At 38.1% G+C, this 20,128-nt stretch overlaps 1 protein-coding gene across 3 annotated transcripts in view; it reads left to right on the forward strand.

The window, feature by feature from the left end:
• The window catches only part of LOC114463621 (protein FAM19A1-like), a 229,875-nt gene that overhangs the window by 193,012 nt on the left and 16,735 nt on the right, over window positions 1–20,128 (forward strand). For 2 of the 3 annotated variants that reach the window (XR_003674112.1, XM_028447289.1), the window contains exon 5: window positions 17,410–17,534. Coding sequence is in view for 2 of the 3 variants with exons in the window: in XM_028447289.1 (XP_028303090.1) it covers window positions 17,410–17,534 (125 nt within the window). In the remaining variant the exon portion in view is untranslated. Of the gene's footprint in view, window positions 1–17,409; window positions 18,003–20,128 lie in introns of those variants that run through there. The other variant, XM_028447288.1, reaches the window with a different exon arrangement.

Genomic DNA, 20,128 nt, shown 5'->3' on the forward strand with positions numbered 1-20,128 from the left:
TCAGGTATGTATAAATATCTGGCCATTGAACATCAGGCCAGGAGCACACACCGGATGACCACTCGTTTTTGGGAATGCTGCAATCGTTCACCTGTATCTAAAGTGAGTTTTCTTAAATAAACGGCCTCAGGTAACAAGCTTTTTACATACTTCAAACTATTTTCAAGCTTTAACAGCAGTTCGTTCATTGTCATTATTCAATTTTTCAAACGTCACATATGTAAACAACATGGTTTCTGCACCGAGTATGCGCGCGCACGTCAGTCACGTGTTTCCTGTTTGTCCACATTGAAATTCGTCTATAGTCTTAGTTGTTATTAAAATACTGTGGACGACGTGACGTCAGCGTGTGTTGTGAAGCGTCACGCTCAGCGCGGGTCTGCTGTCGGATTATCCTCAGACCGAGAATTGATTAGCTTTGACAAGAAGAATTATGTCCCAGTTATGTCAGGATCAACGAGGCTCCAAGTGAGGAACATCCTTTTTAACAAGTCAAACACTCATATCTCTCAGGCCTCGCCGGACCACTCACATGCTCAGATTAGACTCTAATCACCGCTCTGCTGCCTTCATGTTGGTTATGAGACATGGAAACCCTTAGGCCCCAGTTTGGACATACAACACACACACATACATCTGTCTTCTTTTACTTAACACATGCATACTGTTGCCCTGATACACACACACACACACACACACACACACACACACACACACACACACACACACACGCACACACACACACACACACACACACACAGACACAAGCTACGTCTTTGTTTTGCAATGCAAACAGTGAACTCTTTTGACAAGTCATAGAGTATGAGTGGAATTTACCATCTGTGGCCATGTTTAACGACGGACCGAGAATAATAATAATAATAATAATAATTAATAATTTAATAATACATCAATTTTATATAGCGCTTTTTTGGGACTCAAAGCCACTTTACAGAATACAGAAAAATAAACAAATAGCAATAAAAGTAAAAGAAAGTTTAAGGAAAAGAAAGTTTGAAAAGGTGGGTTTTAAAGTTCCGTAATCAGTCTGCATTCTTGATAGGTTGTGGGAGTGCGTTCCAGAGGGCAGGGGCGGCCACTGCAAAGGCCTGGTCCCCCAAGAGAAGCAGTTTTTAGATTTTGGTCATTCACTAGTGATCTTGTTACCATAACCCAGTGGTTCCCAACCTTTTTTAGATCACAACCCCATTTTGATATCAAGAATTTCTGGTGACCTTAAACACTTTTTTTCTCTCCAGAATTTGTTTTTCATCCTGTTTATTATACTATACTGTATTACAAATACAAAGTAGCCAAGATTAGTGACAAGTTGTGCCAGTTCAGTTATTTTCTTCACTGCATTTTATATGAAATTAGAACTACACTTATATTTGACAAAAAGACAAAAATGCAACAGTGTGTAATTATGACAGTTAAAGTACAGGCAGAAGCTAAAACAGCTGTAGTTCTATATCTGACATGTGTCAGTCAGATGAAGTTCTAAACCTGCTTTTTCTCTAACCCCATCTTTTTCATTTAATCACCAAATGTAAACACCTTTACCTCGATTAAAAGAGCTTTTAATTCAATAGTTGTTATTTTCACAGCTTATTTTGATGGCTTATGTCCAGATGTGAAAAACTCAAGGACTGAAGGCAAAGAAGCAGTAAATATATAAATCCTACACTGTAGTGACTTCCACACTGACCCAATACGACAAGTGATTAGCTGTTCCCTAAAAGCTCTCATAATACAAATGCCTGCGAAATATTCAAATCTTTAGATGTTTATTTTTATTCATGTTTATTAGTAATTTTAATATGCAAATAGCCAACATTCAACAGACATCTATTGCATAACGTCACCCCATAAAAAAGTGAAACAGTGATCTTTATTCTTTTATTTTTGGACATTTTGAGGTTTTATTTGTAGCTCATTTATTTTTATATTATTTATTTTAAAAAAACATTTCACAATTGTATTTGTTGCTCTGCATCTTAGTTGTAAAACAATCACAACAGGATTGATCCATTTTAAATACAACAAGATTTCAATACGTAAGTAAGTAAAAAAAAAAACTATAGCAGCAATAAAATTAGATTGCAAAAATATGCACCTTTTTAGGGAAACATTTTGATACTTTAAAAGATGTTACCCTTCGGATGCTACAGGCAGGCTCACTGTTTCCTATCCCAACCTATGTTTTTTGTCCGTCAGTCCTATTCTCTATATTTTTCATCTTGTTCATAAAGGCCCAAAATATATATGTATATATATATATATTATTTTTTTTTGAAAAACAAAACGTTGACATTTTTATGAAATAATGATAGATCAGTTAGTCATAATATCTCAAAATGGCCAAAAATATCTCAGGCACTTTAGTTGAGGGTGAAGATAAATGAGATGTCTTTAGACTGTAGAGGCAGCTGTGTTAATGACCATCCAGGTGTTTTGTTTCTCGCTTTGTACTGCATTTAGTGTTGTCAACATAAGGTCCCTGAGAATAGTGTTATAGTCTATTAATTGAACCCATTTTGCATTTGTTTAATGAAAGTCACAGCATACAAGGAAGCTCTTGTGGCGTCCTACATGCCTGCTGGAGCTGAGTATTTAAAAGAAACTCGGGAGTTGGAACTCATTTAAAAACTTGGGATACAAAAGCTAAATAATATTTCCTGAATATTTAATCTCTGCGTTTTCTGAAAGAGGCGAATATTAATGCACAATAATGACCCAAAGATGACCTGAAGTTCAAGGGTCTGGGTCTAGAATAGACCCCCTGTAATCACACGCTTGGTCTATTTGCTCCAGGCTCTCGTGACCCTTTCAATACTTTGCAGCTGTTGCACAATGTGTGCTCCATTAGCTTCATCTCATTAGGAGGGAGCCCAGTTTGCTTTTAAAAAAAACAACCAATTGACTGAAACCGCTGCAGAAAATCAAGGGAAATTGACTGTAACCTACAATAACACCATCTAATATTTATGGTTATTTTCTTTTGTGCTCTCATTGAAACAAAGTATACAAAGTACATATTGTGGCAATGTATATATAATGATAGTTGGTGCATTCGTCCATCTTTGTGCCTTATTACTTTTTACTGCACTCAGCTGAGTAAGAATTTAAGGCAATGTAGGTTTTTATTAGGGAGGAAAAAGGAAAGAAAGAGCACTGTTTGAACTTAATCGTTTAACTTTATCACTATAATAATCATAGAAAATTATGTGATTAACTAATGAAAAGATGTAATCCCTGCTCCCCACAAGAATATTCAATTTGTTTAGGGCTCTCCCTATGAGCAATACAGATGTTTGCACTAACCAAAATAATAATTCCATTAGAATTTAAGCAGGAAAGAAGGAAAAAACACAACCTTTCCAAAATTTGTAGTTGCCTTTTATATTCATACAGATGTTCAGTGTAGCTAGAATTTTAAAGCCCATCATTTGGAAAAAAAAACAACTGCTAGACCACCAGATCTACTAGGTCTTTACCACATGTGCACAAAAGAATAAATAATGCATTGTCGGATTATCGTATTGCTTCAACGGACAAAGACAAACAGTGAATTTTTACTCACGACAGTTTCATTTCTGCTCAGTTGGCAAGCCTGGTTGTGGTTTTTCATTTTACTCAGTTCACCATCCACACAACACACACACACACACACACACACACACACACACACACACACACACACACACACACACACACACACACACACACACACACACACACAGTGTCACTTAAAGTGGGTATTCCATGCTGTGTTAATATTGGAAGCATTCTACCATCCTCTGTTTGTTACTTTCACATGGGCTACCTAGCACTCTCCACTACACTGGATAGACAGTTTGTGTGGCTGCCTAATAGCTGATAGGGTTGAGGGTTTGAATCCCTTTAGTTTAAATGCACCACTAGATTATGCATGGCAGTCTTTGACCAAAGACCAGAATTAAATTTCAGTTAATTTCAACTTTATTTATATAGCACAATTTACAACAAAGTAATCTCAATGCTCTCATCAAAATGTAAAATTCATAATAAGAAAGGAAAAATCTAACATCATCCACATGAACAAGCATTTCGTGACAGTGGGAAGAAACAATTCCCTTTTAACAGGAAGAAATCTTCGTTAGAACCAGGTTCAGAGGTGGCAGCCATCTGCGTCGACTGGTTGGGGTTAGTTGACAGAAGGACCAACAGAACAGGATAGAGAGATAGAACATCAGAGTGTCTCAGACTAGTTGAGCCGTGAACCACAGATCAGGAACTGCCATCATCAGCTTCACAACACCTGAAACAGAGCAGACAGAGAAGGGCGAGGAGAAGGCACTGACTGCAGAAAAACATGATACATTATTATCAATCAGCCTGCCTTGGCCTTGGGCCTCACTCCCAGTGGCCTAGTCTATACTTATTATAAAAGTAACGAATCTCTTTCCGTTTATTGGTAAGCTAACAGCGACTCCAAGGTCTGTAAATCTAGCGGTTAGGTTATGTTATGATTCAGTTCTTTGGTACGATTGATTAAAATCTCAAGAAGCTAGAAAATAACTTAATTGTTACATATATATAATGTTTCTGCATTAAAACTATCATTAAACAGTGGGTAGCCACAGTGTAGTACTGGAGACCTTTCTGTGAGGAGTTTGCATGTTCTCTCTTGAGTGAATGAGCAATAAAAGCATAAGTTGGCCAGCTCCAGCGCCATTTATTCTCCACCTGGTGCCGGCAACTTCTCAGTATTGACTGAAGTTTGAGAGATAATTTGATTTGCCAAAGTCGTGGTCAGACAACTGAATTTGTGACTATTGGCACCGTAATGATGTTCTCGGAAACACAATCATGCTGATGTTGCATAATACGGAAATCTAAACCCTAATTTTGTTTGGCTATTGTAGCAACTGGACAATGTTTAGTGGGTCTGAACCTTGACATTACGTGTCAGCCACAGACCTGTTGCTTTTCTCCCTCTCATTTCCCTTTGCTCGCCCACTCGCTCTGTGAATGGTTTGCCTTCAGAGACATCGGACAAGTGCACCTTAAATTATTATAAATGAAAATGATGAAAGATTTCAGGAGGAAATTCAGGACATCATGTCTAGGTTAGATATTGAGGAGCCTGAGTAAATCTTTATACATTCTCATTTAGAATAAACAAAATCAAGTTCTGTGTGTTCAATCACTTGATGTTTGCTCAGTTCCTTCAAATCCTACTCTCAGTTATTTCTCCATCAAAGACTCCTTCCTGCTCTTGATCAGCTGTATTTGACAGCTAATTAGTGCTTGTGATTTAAATCTTTCTAAAAACCTTCATTTTGGAAACAGATGGATTATTCATTATATTTTGGACAAATGGAGGATTTTGGACAGTGGTCCAGTATAAGCCCTCCTGCACCTTTCACTCACTCGTCTGCGGCCAGCACCAGAAAAATAATTGGATACACCCTCCGCATGGTAGAGCAAAACACAACTGTATTTTTTTTAAAGGCACACCGTGGACTTTTCGACCTAAAGAGTTGACCCATATGAGTTGTTTTAAATGATTCCTCAGGCCAATATACAGGGCTTGACAGTATCAATGCTCCGAGCGGGACTTTCCTCTTGAAATACCGACTATGTAAGTTTGGAGGAGACGGACCATCTATTTTGGCCGTCAGATGACAAAACGTAACAAATTAACAGACAAGAACATTTTGACTTCGCAATTGATGTTGCACAAGACTGTTTGTAACATCTTCAATATACACGGCAGAGTATTGTTTAAGGTCTAAAATATTAGTTAGGGCATTGTATTTCTTCTTGCCAAAAGTATTGTTTTATGAGCTTAGGGAATGGACTGGGATGATTTTAAAACCTTAAACAATACTCTGCCGTGTATATTGACAATGTTATGGACAATCTTTTGCAAAATTATTCCCAAGGTAAAAATATTTTTGACTGTTATCTTGTCACTTTTTGTCATCTGAAGGCCAAAATAGATTTAGAAGAAAGCCAAGTTGTCTTTTTGAAGATGTCTCATCAATGTTGACTTTTTAGCACCAAATATGACGTTAATAAATGTTTTTTTGAAGTAAATATATTTAACAAAAGCTGGGTTTTCATTCCAGATTTTTGCAAAAGAAAAGCGTTATTACTAAATGTCGAGTATAATTGTGCTTTGAACATGTTTTCATTGAAGGTTGTTTTCGTAACTCCCATTAAATATCATCCTGCGAGACTTCGCTGCAGCAAGACAGAAGCTCCAAACCTCCTTATAACACTGTTATTGTTTCACGTCTAATGTGCCAGTAATACATTTTTAAGTATAATGCTAAGAAATGTATTGGTCTCCTCTTCTGTTTACACGAACCGCTTCTTGTTTTCTCAGAGAGAAGTGGTCATGTGACCAGTTACGTTACATCATGTGACCATGTACTTCAATGTTCTGTGATGTGTATTTGCGGAAAAAGCGTTTCCAAAGTGCGAAATGTGTGAAATTCCTCCTCATTTTTTTATTCAGGTGTTTCCATTACCAGGTGTTATTGTACTATTTAGATTTTGCACATTTCCAAAGGTAATAGAAACACAGCTAATTGTGTTCCTGATGAATTGCTCTCAAAAAACACCCCAGCTACCAATTCTGGCAACCACAATAATACTTTTCTTACTTCTTTATATATCATAGTTTGAAAAACATGCAGTTGTTTATTGTTCTACCATGGGGAGTAGTATCTCCCCATATAAGGCCCTTTTGAGATATGGTATGGCCGTTAAACTACAAAGAGAGAGAGGAGGGAGATGAGGTGGGAGCTGGGGCAAGTAAAGTTTGCTGATGTCTGAACAAAGGTCAAGCTTGATGCTGACGACGGCACTGGGAGTAGTTAACTAAAGCCACTGCTGGAGGTCAGTGGTCATCCCAGAGTGATGCATGGATCCAAGCCCAGTGAGATGGCAGCTCTCCAGTGACCAAGGTCAAAGCCCGATCTCCTGCCCACGAACACAGTGTTCAGTCCCCCACTAGACGTGTTTCTCTCTGACTTTGGTTTTTGAGTGGTCGTCAAAAAACATTAGCGCTTTGGTAATGACTGAGAAAGAGAGTTTAGACAACAGCCATGTTTTGAATATTCATTCAGCACAATTCGCAGTCTCTGCCTACTCAGGTTTTACTTGAAGGCGTGGGATGCTGTCAAGACATGAATTAGTTAGATTATAACCATCTGCTTGCTCTGTGTGGTGGAATTAGTGAAACAATACTGTGTATAAAACATAACAGCGTACCCCACAGAGAGCTTGGCTTGTCTGGATACTATCGTTTTAGCTCTTGACACTTTGTAAGACACCAGTTACCCGTATTTAGCCTGTGATTCACTAAAGAGAAAGGTTTCATCTCACTTATAGCTTCTAATTTTGCATTGTGATGGACACTCATCTGTAACGATACATTCTGATGATCAGGACGTTTTATAAAGAAGATTGAGATTCAAAGTGTTGGAATTACTGCACCAAGACCTTGATAAAAACCCTTCATTTATGTGACTGAAATGTGGATCATTTTTTTTTAACTTGTAGGTAATTCAAATAAACTGCTGCAATAAGTGGATGACTTTTTGTAATAAAGGTTTCTGCCCTGAAGAAAATTGAAAGCTGCTGGAGACGATCAGATAAAGACATAGTGTAGGTCTAATAGATTAATAAATTGAAGATAATTTGCTTGAAAAAAAAAAAAAAAAAAGAAGTGAAACGTTGAAATCATCTTCACTATAAACGCTGTCTTATTAACATTGTTGGAAAAGTTTGCAATGCGGGAAGTGGAGTCCCGTAGACAGATTCATAGATGTGTTTTTACTTCATTCTTAGTGTATTTTCTTGCGTTACCCACCAAAACACATTTACTTACCAACACATATCTGGTGTTTTCATCATAGGCGGAGTTTGAGATTCTTGCCATGGGGGGGCAGCTAAAAAAAAAAAGAAGAAGAAAATATATAGAACGTCTCGAGTTTCGATTCACAAATAAGGAATGAAAACAAATGTTCCAATCTAACTGTTTTCATAATTATATCACCATTTTTAGCATTTCCTAATTACTGTGTTTTGGGCACTTAAAGGTGACATATTATGCTATTTTTCACCCATCTCCATTTGTTTTAAGAACCCCAAAAACATAATATTTGAGGTTTATTTTCCCAAACTCGCCTGTTTTCTTGAGTTTTAGTCCTCTAAAAAGTGACTTTCTGAGCAGTTCTAAGTAGGGGCCTACTTATGCATATTCATGAGTAGGCGTATTTATAGACGCTGACTTTCATGCCTCGCTCTTTTACGAGGGAAGTCAGTGATCACCAAAGCGATTTTCTTTTTGCTATTCACACACTGTTGTTATCGTTTTCAGCCAAAAAACTGCACATTACAGTAAAACACATGGCTGTTTAAGCGGCTATTGTTATTGTGATTCCGTCTCAGCGCTTCAGGGTCCGTGTTTATCACAGCAGCAGCAGCAGTCATTGAAACTCTCACCGGAGTGTTTAGCTGCTAAGTCACTTTTTTCTAACTACAGGAATAGTGCATTTAAGGTGATAATAATTTGTTTTCTCCACCCGCTGCGTCACATTTTGTCACAAACACGTCAGATCAGCGATACGAGGAGATGGAACAGGTACTAAAAATGTATCTGCTCCCTGGTGATACATCGAACCACAAGATGCGCTGGAAACCACAAGAGCGGAGTACCCCTCCACATGAACAAATAGTGCTTACACTACAGTGTACGTTCACTGTGGAGGCGTGGCACCGGCAGCAGGCAAGTTCTGTATTTAGTTTTACTTGTAGCCATCACTCCTTTGCTAAAACAATGGTGGACTTTTGCAAAAGTTTTAAACAGGTTGGGGGTGGAGTCCATGGGTGGAGGGGATTTTCTTACCAAGTTTCACTTGTGATGTCACAAATGTAGAAAATTTGAAACGGAGCACTTTTCTCTGTATTGTAAGACTTACACAGACCACAAACAAAGAACTTTACGTTACCTCATTTGTGTTCAAAAAGATCAGTGGATTTTTCATAATATGCCCCTTTTGAATATGTGTATTTTATGTACATTGTATGATTTTATTTTTTCAAATGAATTTGGGAAAACTTCAATGAAAACTTTTTATCACTAGGGCAATGCCCCCCCTGCCCCGCGCAAACTCTTAATATGGTTTTCATGGACTCAAAATTGCAGCAAAACAATAATAGAAGTTTATTTTGGGGCTTACATGGAAAAATTCACATCTGGCCCAAATTGAATGTTTTGAGAAGTAAGGTGATATCACTGGGAATATTGGGAAGAAACTAGTAAGAAAATGGTGTCAAGTGAATCACTGTCCTCCTTATCTGGCGAATAAAAACAAGAAATCACAGTAAGAATGAAGTTAAAACACTTCTATGCATCTGTCTATAGGACTCCATATCCTACAATGCAATTGTCACGGCAAATTTGTGGTTGACCTCATTTGGAGACATGATTTATTGCTCTTGTTGAATGATGGAGTCCAGTCGAAGCGTGATGATTTTATAAAAAAAAAGGATTTATTATAAAACTAAATGAAAAGGAGTACAAAAAAAAGAAGTGTCCCATCCTGTTGGGAGGAATGGCAGCCAGAAACAAAGCAGGATGGTCAAAAAGCTCCGGGCAGAGGAAAAAAGCAAGACTGACTAAAAAGTTATTCACACACATTTCTACACCGTTTAACCCTCCTACCCCCGACAGATAAGAAAGAACAGGCCATCGGTATCTGACGCGATAGAAAATGTGCGTAGGAATGGGTGTGTGTGTGTGTGTGTGTGTGTGTGTGTGTGTGTGTGTGTGTGTGGTGTGTGTGTGTGTGTTGTGTGTGTGTGTGTGTTGTGTGTGTGTGTGTGTGTGTGTGTGTGTGTGTGTGTGTGTGTGTGTGTGCGCGTGTGTGTGTGTGTGTGTGTCTGTCTGTCTGTCTGACCTTCAGATAGAGCTGTGTTATGGGAGCGTAAGCTACTGACCTCGAAAGAGGAGCATGAGACATGAGACAGCAGAAATCAAAAGTTACAACTTAAAGCCTTAAAAAGAATAAGGTCTATGAGTAAATATATGAGTAAATATATTTGTAAATATATGAGTAAATATGTGAGTAAATGTATTTGTAAACATAATTAACCATTTTTGCCCATACACAATGCACAAAACTTTTCTGACAATGTCAATAAACCAAGTGTTTACAGTGAAGATCAAAACAGACTTTTGAGCAGAAATTTTAACCTTTTATAACTTTTTTTTTTTGAGCAAATAGTCTTCGCTATGTCTTTATTTGATTAAGAAAATGTAAAATCTCCAGCAGCTTTAAACTGACGTATCACAACTTAGCATCAGGTCACTTCACAGCGTGAATTTAGATGTTCTTTATAGAGCTCCATTAAGCTGTTGCCCCACACAGAAGTAGAGTAGAGGTAACAGTGTTATTCTCCACCACTTGTGGACGTTCTGCCACTGATATTTTTTCTGCAGAAACTGCAGTACTCTAAAGCCTTGACAATGAATATTTTTGAACATCCCAACACCCCTTTAATAGTGCCTTTATTTAGAGTAGCCTTGAGGTAATCTATATTTTATGCCTATGCATTCCAGAGCAGAAAGGATGAGGTATATTTCCTCTCAAGAAGTATGTTAAATATCATTCAACTTTGATGCAAAGCACCTCTCCATGCTCGGCAGCATTTTAATCTCCTGCTTCATTCTTTTTTCTTTTTCTTTTTTTTTGTTTCTTCCTCCTTTTCTAGCCCCAGTATTTTTCTTGCTTCTATTCGGAGGAATCGATTTTTGGTATGCAGGTAACCTCCCAGCATCTTTCAATTTCAAATGAATGTAGTGTCCCTGGATGAAAATCCTCTGGGTGGTGGCATGAAGGAAAATCTCCATCCCAGCTTTTCCTTTTCTTCAACATTTCATACCTTAACAGCATGTCAGACTATCTCTGAGGAAATGTGGTCATAATTGTATTCCTGATAAGGACTCTTGTGCATTATCCATAATTATTTCATTGATTTGGGTTTCAGGAACCAATGCAGACTAGATGAATTACACTAGACGATGGACCAATATATAATTAGAGGAAGGAAGTCAAAGGGTAGCTTCTGTAAGGTTTTTTTCTACCTTTATCCAAGATCTTTTATTGAATAACTCGGGGACAGATAACAAGAGTTGCTATATTTCTCAGCATAATTTATTCTAAGTTATAGTCACAAGTAAAGTTTTTAGCAGGCCTGCTCTTCCTGAAAACTAAGCACACACTCAGGAGGAGTAGCAGAAGGAAGTGTGTGTAAAACCTGAAAGGGGAGTACAGATATCTTCTGGGCAGGGATTTGCCCCAAGAGTGAAGCTGCCACAAATGTGATTGGCCAACTTAATCACAAGACAGTCCAGCCCTGTGGCTTTAACCCTGGATTTCCACTGGATCCGTAACGACTCTGCTGCATAACTGCAGAACGATCTGAAGTCCGGCACTCCCCACCGCCTCCGGTTTTGCTGCGTATCTGTTGTAGCAAGGACTCCGAAGCTTCTGCTAATTCATATGTAATCGTGCAATATTTATATGTGATTCAACCATTGATAAGTGCAATATTCATATGTAAAATACGATTTCAAAAGTGCCAAACATTGTATCAACGGAAAGATCTGGTCCCCCCGAGTCCGAATATGTGCTTGGTTTTTGGATAGAATCTGAATTGCGCCTGCTAGAGCCGAAACGCACAATTTTCTGGTCGAAAAAAAGTATTAATTTGTTTTATCAGCGGACAGGTTTTATTCCCCTGATTCTGAATACGTGCTCAGTTTTTTATATGTGTCCGCTGGAGGCCCTGGAAGGTCGTTGTTTTCCTCTACCATTGGTGACTTCGGTCAATGAATGGAATTACGATCCGCCTTGAACATGGAGTATTTTATTTTGAAAATAATCCAAATACTTTATTCTGTGTCTATGCACTACTTCCTGTCTTGCACGGGCTTATTTTTGATAAATTGGTGCAGCACAACAGCAAAACTAGGGCTGCGTAATTGCTGCAGCAGTTACGGAGCTGTGCTGGAGCAGATTCGGATGCGGTGAAAAAACAGCGTCTATTAACCCAGGCCTGTTTCTAATGCAATAGAACCTTTTGTAAAGACAGAGTGATAAAATCTAATAAAGGATCAAAGACAGAGCAATGCAATCTTCTCATGTGACTGTTAATATCCACTAAAACCTGTGAGGCCATCATGAAACAATCATATGATACTTTAATGCCCTCTAAAGATTTAAACATCATAGTTCACACACAATTTGAAAAAATCAAAAGAAAAATACTTCAGTACAATTTCAAAATTAAGTTTATACCTCTGACCAGGACCGAAGAAAGATTATAGGGTGACTTTTTATTTTCACTTATATTCTTGTCTTTATCTAAGAATAAATATTGTGACGTGGATTTGAACCATGGTTGCTGCGGCACAACATACTATAGTAGTATATACTGTAATGGTGCTAACCACTATACAGCTCAGAATATCTATATTATTTAGAATAAAACCATCAATGTGCAAATAGTTTGACATAGGATTGCTTGGATGGAATAGACTTATATAAATAGACGGATGGATGGATGGATGGATGAAAATTAGTGTTGCATTCAATACTACAGAGGTTAGTAGTGATATTGTCTAACGTGATGACGAGTTAAAAATTGTGGAGGTTTTCTCTTGATATTCTCATATCCTCCCACAGCTCACAGCATTTAGGTTAAACACACATCCAAACACAAGAGGCAAAACCTTATTTTTTGTCACATAGCTGGAGGAAAAATTCAGTCAATGTTAATGAGAAGCAATTAGTTTTTGATTAAAAATTAGATTGCTCTTCTGCATGCCATGTAGCTATAAAAAAACAAAAAACAAATAATCATTTTTGGTTGGTACAAGATGTAATTTCCAACAGCCAGCGCACCCATGCTGCCGCCATACAATTGCTCAGAGGCTGAAGAGGAGTGAAAACATTCATTTAGAGACACGGCTCGGCCTTCCTCTGGTGATGCTCATAACCTGCTGTGTGGGTGCTTGTGTGTACATGCTCATAAAAATGTGTGTGTGGGGTACGTTTGCACGTGTGGTTCAAATTAGTTTTAGGTTATGATGTTGTTTTATGTTTAGCCATTCTGTAAACGATGTTGTTATTGTATATAGCAGGTCAGGAGTGCTCCATTGATATAGCAGGGGGTCTTACTCACAGCTGAAAAGTAAAAAAATATATATGTAAATATAAATATATGTATATATATTAATTCATCGTCTGACCAATTTGTTCCTGTTCAGGTTCACGGGGGTTGAAAGAGATTTATTTCTTTATTTTTACTTTTCTTTGTTAATATAATAGGAGTAAGCAACGCCATGTTGATTGTTTTAAGTAAATTAGTATTGGTATTGTATTTCTACTTAAGTAAATGTTATTTTGTGATTATTTAAAAGAGACAATGCACAATAATAGACAGTATACAAAAAAAAATCCACACATCCATCTACTACACATTCATACACAGAATATGTATGTAAGTATGTATTGATTTAAAGTTAAATAAAAGCATGGGTTTTTTTCCTACTGCAATTTTTTTCTGTCTTTTTTCTTTTCCAAAAATATTGCATTGTATTGTTATCCAGAGCCCACCATCTTCTGTCGCATCAAATCGTGAACTCTGTGTCTCGTCCCACCCCATGTAGTCATAATATCTGAATTTTGACTTTACCTATATCTACAATAACAGACAGTAACAATAAAAATAAGAGTGCAAACCTCCATATTCACAATTATCTGGATCAGTGATCCTGATCATGGTACCGTGATCATTCACAATTTAAAGGCTTGGAAGAAAATTCTGTTCCCATTAATAACCATACGGTTGTTCCAAATGTATGGACACACTAATTTTTCAAAAAGTCTGATGAAACACAATCTGGATCAGATCAGGATGAAAATTGGTGAAGTAATTGAGGAAAAAACCCAACGTAGTTGAGTCAAACTACATAAAGATCAGTTAATTATTATTTTTATTTTCGCCAATGTTGAGATGTAGTGGATTTGACATTTTCCAGACTATACAATGGTATTTTACTATTTAATCTCATGCATATGGAACAAACCTGGCAAACCGGTCACATTTTTTTATTGAAGAAAGTCAAGATGGCCGCCATCCAAAAATATCAACGGCCATAACTTGCTAAATAATGGACATAGTCTTTCGGTTTCAAAATATATAGTTTGGAGGGTAAGAAATCCCATATAGGACAGATAATTATCATTAAACCATTGGATATAGCCCATGGATTCTTCATGTTTTCAAACAGTTCCAGAATTTCTTTAGTGATCCTTAAAAATGTAATGAAATCTTCCATGGCTTAAGGTCTATCTTTGGTTCAAATGTTATCCAATCCAGTAAAGTACTTTAGACGTAATCCTGCTAACAGACAAACAAACAATGGTCTTTCCCTTAAAGGTTTATTCTTTAATCTGATGAATATGATTATATGGAACAAAGCTGGCTTGGTTGCACGAACAGCAGCCTTGGGCAAATGTTTTTATTAGGGCTGGGAATTGATAAAAAAAAAAACAAAAAAAACAACTAATTAATCACAAATCTGAAAAAGATTAATCGCGATCAAAATATGCCAGCAATTAAGCGCAGTTTATTGCATTGTCAGCTTCTAATAACTTAACATGTCTTTAAAAGACAAAGCTTATGACAAATACACATTGTTTGTGCCACATTGTACTATTATATAATGTAAACGATGAACAGAAAATTGTAAAGCTGGCACAATTAGCTTATTTAAACTTTGTTAGAAATGCAATTATGTAATGTAAACAATGTGCACTCATTTTTCACAGCAGCAGTAGAACATCAGTAACACAAAATAATTGGTTCCTATCAGTAAATTCATGCAAAGACTGGAATTTTTTGGCAGTACAAAACCCTCTGCAAACAGAATAACCACCTGTCTTCTGGGATTCTTAAAAAATACTAAAACTGTTCTTTAAACCTCTGAAAAAATCTCCTGAGATGTATTTGGTTTGTGCATTAGTTTAGCAGCTTTCAATTGTTGTACACAATCTGTAGTTAGCTTATGTTCTGTCAGCTTTGCTTGTTTAACCAAACCTGTTCCTCTTTTACATTGAGCCACTGCTGAGAAACACCAGTTTCTCTACATTAGCACAGGAGAGTCACATGTCCTGAGAGGGAGAACAGTGTCTCATAGAGCACAGGGGTGGCAGGAGCAATGGGTGCTAGTTTACTGTAGGAGTGCTTTCTCTTCAGCCATCACTGCAGAGGGCATTCATTCGTCTCAAGTTTTGATTCTGACTTGTAGTGGTTCAACATAATTTGGATGGTCTCCATGTCTTCGCCCGTGTCTGATTCAGACACTCCATAGTTGTTTGCCATAGTCCGCCCTGTCTGCCTGACACCGCCACCGCTGAACCCAGATGCGTCGCTCGTGGATGGTACTATAAAGAAGTGTGTGCTTCGAGTTTTCCAATGCAAGCTCAGGCTGTAGCAGCATTAGCTTCAGGAAACGGAAGTGTGTCGTTGTCTTCTGTGAGAAAACGGTGCACCGGGTGTCTATGGCACATGAATTCTACTGCTCTGTATGGGGTTTATCATTGTACTGTGCCTAGGGAAAGAGCGGTGGTCAAATTAATCGATGTGTCAATTAATTTTAACTTGTTAATATGAAAAAAATGTTCAAGTGTTAAATCTGACCATAAACAAATCGATGGCTCTTTGTGGCTTTATGACAGTAAGTGTCCAGTCTGTGTGTCGGTGTGTTAGCTTAGCATAGTTAGCTTTAGTTGGGTTTCCAATTCATTTGGCCTGTGGAACAAGGATTTTATGGGCATTCTTGGCTAAATTGTGGCACAAATGGCCCGTGGCAATCCGTGTATCATTCGTTCTTCATTTTGTAACAAAAACATGAAAAACAAAAAGAACACTCATTATTTGATGTTTGTTTCCATAACCAAAATGAAAAAACGGAAAACGCCTTGTTTTTCAAATTCAAGCTCTTTTGCTTCGGTACAGAAAACAAAAAACGGAAAACGAACACCTTTATTTGTTTTCTCCATTACCGATTTGCCAAAGTACGTGACCAGGAAGTGAAGCGTTACACATTCATGATATCTTTAGCTCTGCAACACTTAGGAGTCTCTAAATCCTCCGAAATGTCCGTGAGGAGGTTCTGTGCCCAAAACCAGCTAAAGCGAAAAGGACACGTTACTGATGCACAGTTGGAAGCAGCGATCTTGTCATGCCAAACTGCCGTTAGCATAGCCGTTAGCGTCGGATGAGAGTACACTTCCGGGTTGCGGTCTTTGGCCAATCGGTAATGGAGAAAATGGATAAAGGTGTTCGTTTTCCGTTTTTTGTTTTCTGTACCGAAGCAAAAGAGCTTGAATTTGAAAAACAAGGTGTTTTACGTTTTTTCCTTTTGGTTTTGGAAACAAACATCAAATAATGACTGTTTTTTTTTTCATTTTTCATGTTTTTGTTGCATAATGAAAAATGAATGAACGAATGATACACGGATTCATGGCCCTAGCTAATTTCTGACATGGGAATGTATCGTTTATATTGTGAGATGACATATTCTTAACGGTGAGAATATTTTTGACCATAAATCATAAACGATAAAATATCGCACCTTCCTACTATCTATCAGGAACCGCCAGCTCCAGTATCAAGACACTGAAGCAGAGAAGAGAGTCCAGGGCGAGGAGAAGGCACAGACTGCAAGAAAAACTATATATCTATATACTGTATGTATATGTGAGCAGTATGATGGGTTATGCTACGAGGGACAGAAGTGGAGGTTGTTTAAAACTCGGCACAACTGTCTGACTGAACATTATCCATTAGATGATGTGATGTGTAGATGGTGGATTGTGTTTGAATATAATGTTGGTGTTCTACTATATAATCTAAAATTTTGTTCCTATATTTAGGGCTTTGTTCCTAGTGGTTAGGTTAACGCTATTATACGGTATATGCTTTAGCAAATAAGTAGGTTTTGAGTTTACTTTTAAAGGTGGAGAGAGTAGCAGCCTCCCGTACTAAGACTGGGAGCTGGTTCCAAAGGCGAGGTGCCTGGTAGCTGAATGTTGTCCAAGTCAGTTAAGTTACAAACAAGCAAACAAACAATAAATAATTAAATAAACACAGGTGAAAATGTTAACCTCCTTGGTGTAGGTAATACATGTACATCTTTTTTCTGAAATGTACTAGAGTTTTCTATTGCTCAATCCAATGGTTCAGATTAACATGTAAAAAACATTTAAAGCTTCACCTAATCTTTGAAGTTTCCATTTGTTTCTGATCCGAACCTGTTCCCACCTGTGTCCACAGCATCCATTGTAATTGGGAAATGGTGGTGTGAGATGGAACCCTGTCTGGAGGGTGAAGAGTGCAAGACGTTGCCTGACAATTCTGGATGGATGTGCTCCTCTGGGAACAAAATCAAGACCACACGGGTGAGACCTCCCATGGCCCACAACACAATCACCCTCACACGGACATCTGAACCCTTTCACAAGCCGTGTATTAAAGAAATTATGGACACGTGCTTTTTATTTGTTGTGTTTGTCAGAGCTGTTGTTTTCAAGCTTTGTTAAGGGACGTTTGAGATAAGTATACGATGAAATGCACAAAGCGTCTTTGGGAAATTATATTAAGAATTACTACAATAAACAGACAGCAGTGGGCTTAAATGTAAAATAAACATTTCTTACAAACTGTTATAACTATTTAAAACAGATTTTTGGTAACACTTCATTTAAAGGGATATACATAAGGCTGACATTACGCTATTATTATTGTGACATGACACTTGTCATTAAATTGTAAATTGATTTAATTTATATAGCACTTTATAACCACCAAGGTGGTCCCAAAGCGCTTCACAATATCTTCACCCATTCACACCTACATTCACACACCAATGGGACTGAGCTGCCCTGCAAGGCGCTAGTCAACCAATGGGAGCAACTTAGGGTTCAGTGTCTTGCCCAAAGACACATTGACGCATAGACAGGTATACCACTGGGATCGAACCCTAAACCTCTCGATCAGACAACCCCTCTACCACCTGAACCACAGTCGCCCATCATTAGCGTGAATACTGTGTGATCAAGGCTGTCATTTAGTGTTGTTTGCTAAATAATGACACTTTTGGACCTATGTTGGCATTTTTTGGGTTAGGGTAACGAAAGACACTTAATGGCAGCCTTCATGACACCTTATTCATGCTAATGACATGTGTCATGTGAGCCTTATGTATACTCCTTAAATAAAGTGTTACCAGATTTTTTTATACCCTTTAAATATACATATTTAGAAAAATGGACCCCACCCTGAAGGGTTTACGTATCCCCAATACCATCACCAGTTACACAAGTCACACTTTCTTTTCCACAAAAAAACACACACTGTAGTACCTTCTCACATAGGCATTTCTCCAATTCTCCAGACATTAAAGTACAAAGCACGGTTGTTCTGCGATCCAACTGTAAAGGGTTCATCATTGGGAGCCACAGCTGTAACTAAGTGATCTAAGTGAAGTGGAGAAGGAAAGATAAAGTAGGCGGTAAACAAATAGGTGGGCTCTGCCTCGGGGCCACACTCTCAACTCCTCTTTTCCAGATAAAGTGAACATCCACTTTGCTTTCCCGCTGCCTTTCAGCTCTGCAAACTGATTCCAAGTATTGCACATGGCAAAAGTACCATAAAGAAGGGAGTGAAACCCTTGGTGACATGATTTGTATTCACCTAATTGACCCTTTCCCAGTTTCCTCCATGTCCATTTCTGCTCCTGCTTAGTAACAATGACTTTGAATATAGGCAGAGAATAATGTGACGGCAGGTAAATCAGTGAAGGTTAGACCACACGAGGCCTCACAAGGTCATACTCAAGGTTTATTTGCCAGCAGATACTGTAGATGTAGGGCTTTCACTGGGGGGGGGGGGGATCACAGCCAACAGAGGCTTAAAAATATCCGAAAGAAGATCGGATGGGTTCTTGGCAGCCTGTCAAGGTAAGATGTAGAACTTTGTTCACCCTTAAGAATGCATCTCATATTTTTATTCAGTCCTTTGCACATTTTAAAATAATAGAACCCATTAAAATAACATAGCTGTATTCCTTTTTTTCATTTAGATGTTTGAAATTATTTTCTTTGATATTTCATTTCAAAACCACGTCAAAATAACAAATAAACAGTGTGGTGATTTTGTTTTACTGAAAAATCAAAAACCAGACAAGCAGCGTTTTTCTGTTTTACAGTTAAATCTTGTTCAGTTTGTGTGATATTTGCATATTTAAGGGAAATTGGGACGAGAATCTCACCGCACAGAGGGGACTCACAGACGGAGCAAAGAGTCATATTATTGATGAACTGGTGAATTGAAACATTATTAAAACTGCAAGTTTTTTTGGTATAATTTGGTCAAAAATCCATAATCATCTTTGAGCATTTTGTAATCCAAAGTGTTCTGAGTGGAGAGTGATTCTCATCTCCTTCTCCTGGCTCTGTAAAATGACATTTACAATTCCAGGAGCGTGACGCTAATGTCAGCCAATCAGAGATCTTTCTACATGAGCTGTTTAGGGCATTTCTACTGGCTGCTTGACTGAAGTCGGGCCTTTTCAAGGACCGTCGGTAGTAAACGTGCCTTTGCGGACGTTCCAGCAGAAGTCTCCATAACAGCGTTAGACACAACAGATACACGTCAAATCAAGCGGAAAAAGGCAAACTGAGGTGGAGAAGCAACAGTTTAAAGTCACAAACACTGAGAAGGAACGGATCGCTTTTGCCTGGCGTCCTCGCGGACCCTCCATGATTGAGGGGGGTCCGCCGCACACACACTGGCTTCAGAGGGAGAGTGAGAACAGATGGGATAAATCATGTGTAAACCTATGAGAAGCTTATTCACGGTGAATTCATTTTACAGCCTGGATGACAGACAGACAGCTGAGCTCACAGCCCCCTCTGTGTGTGCGTGTGGCGGGTAATAGGCGAAGGCAGCAGCTCAGGGCAGTAACTACAGAGTAATATGCGTATTAATGTCA

Source organism: Gouania willdenowi, chromosome 5, assembly GCF_900634775.1.
Source record: "Gouania willdenowi chromosome 5, fGouWil2.1, whole genome shotgun sequence".
NCBI classification, from domain to species: Eukaryota; Metazoa; Chordata; class Actinopteri; order Blenniiformes; family Gobiesocidae; genus Gouania; species Gouania willdenowi.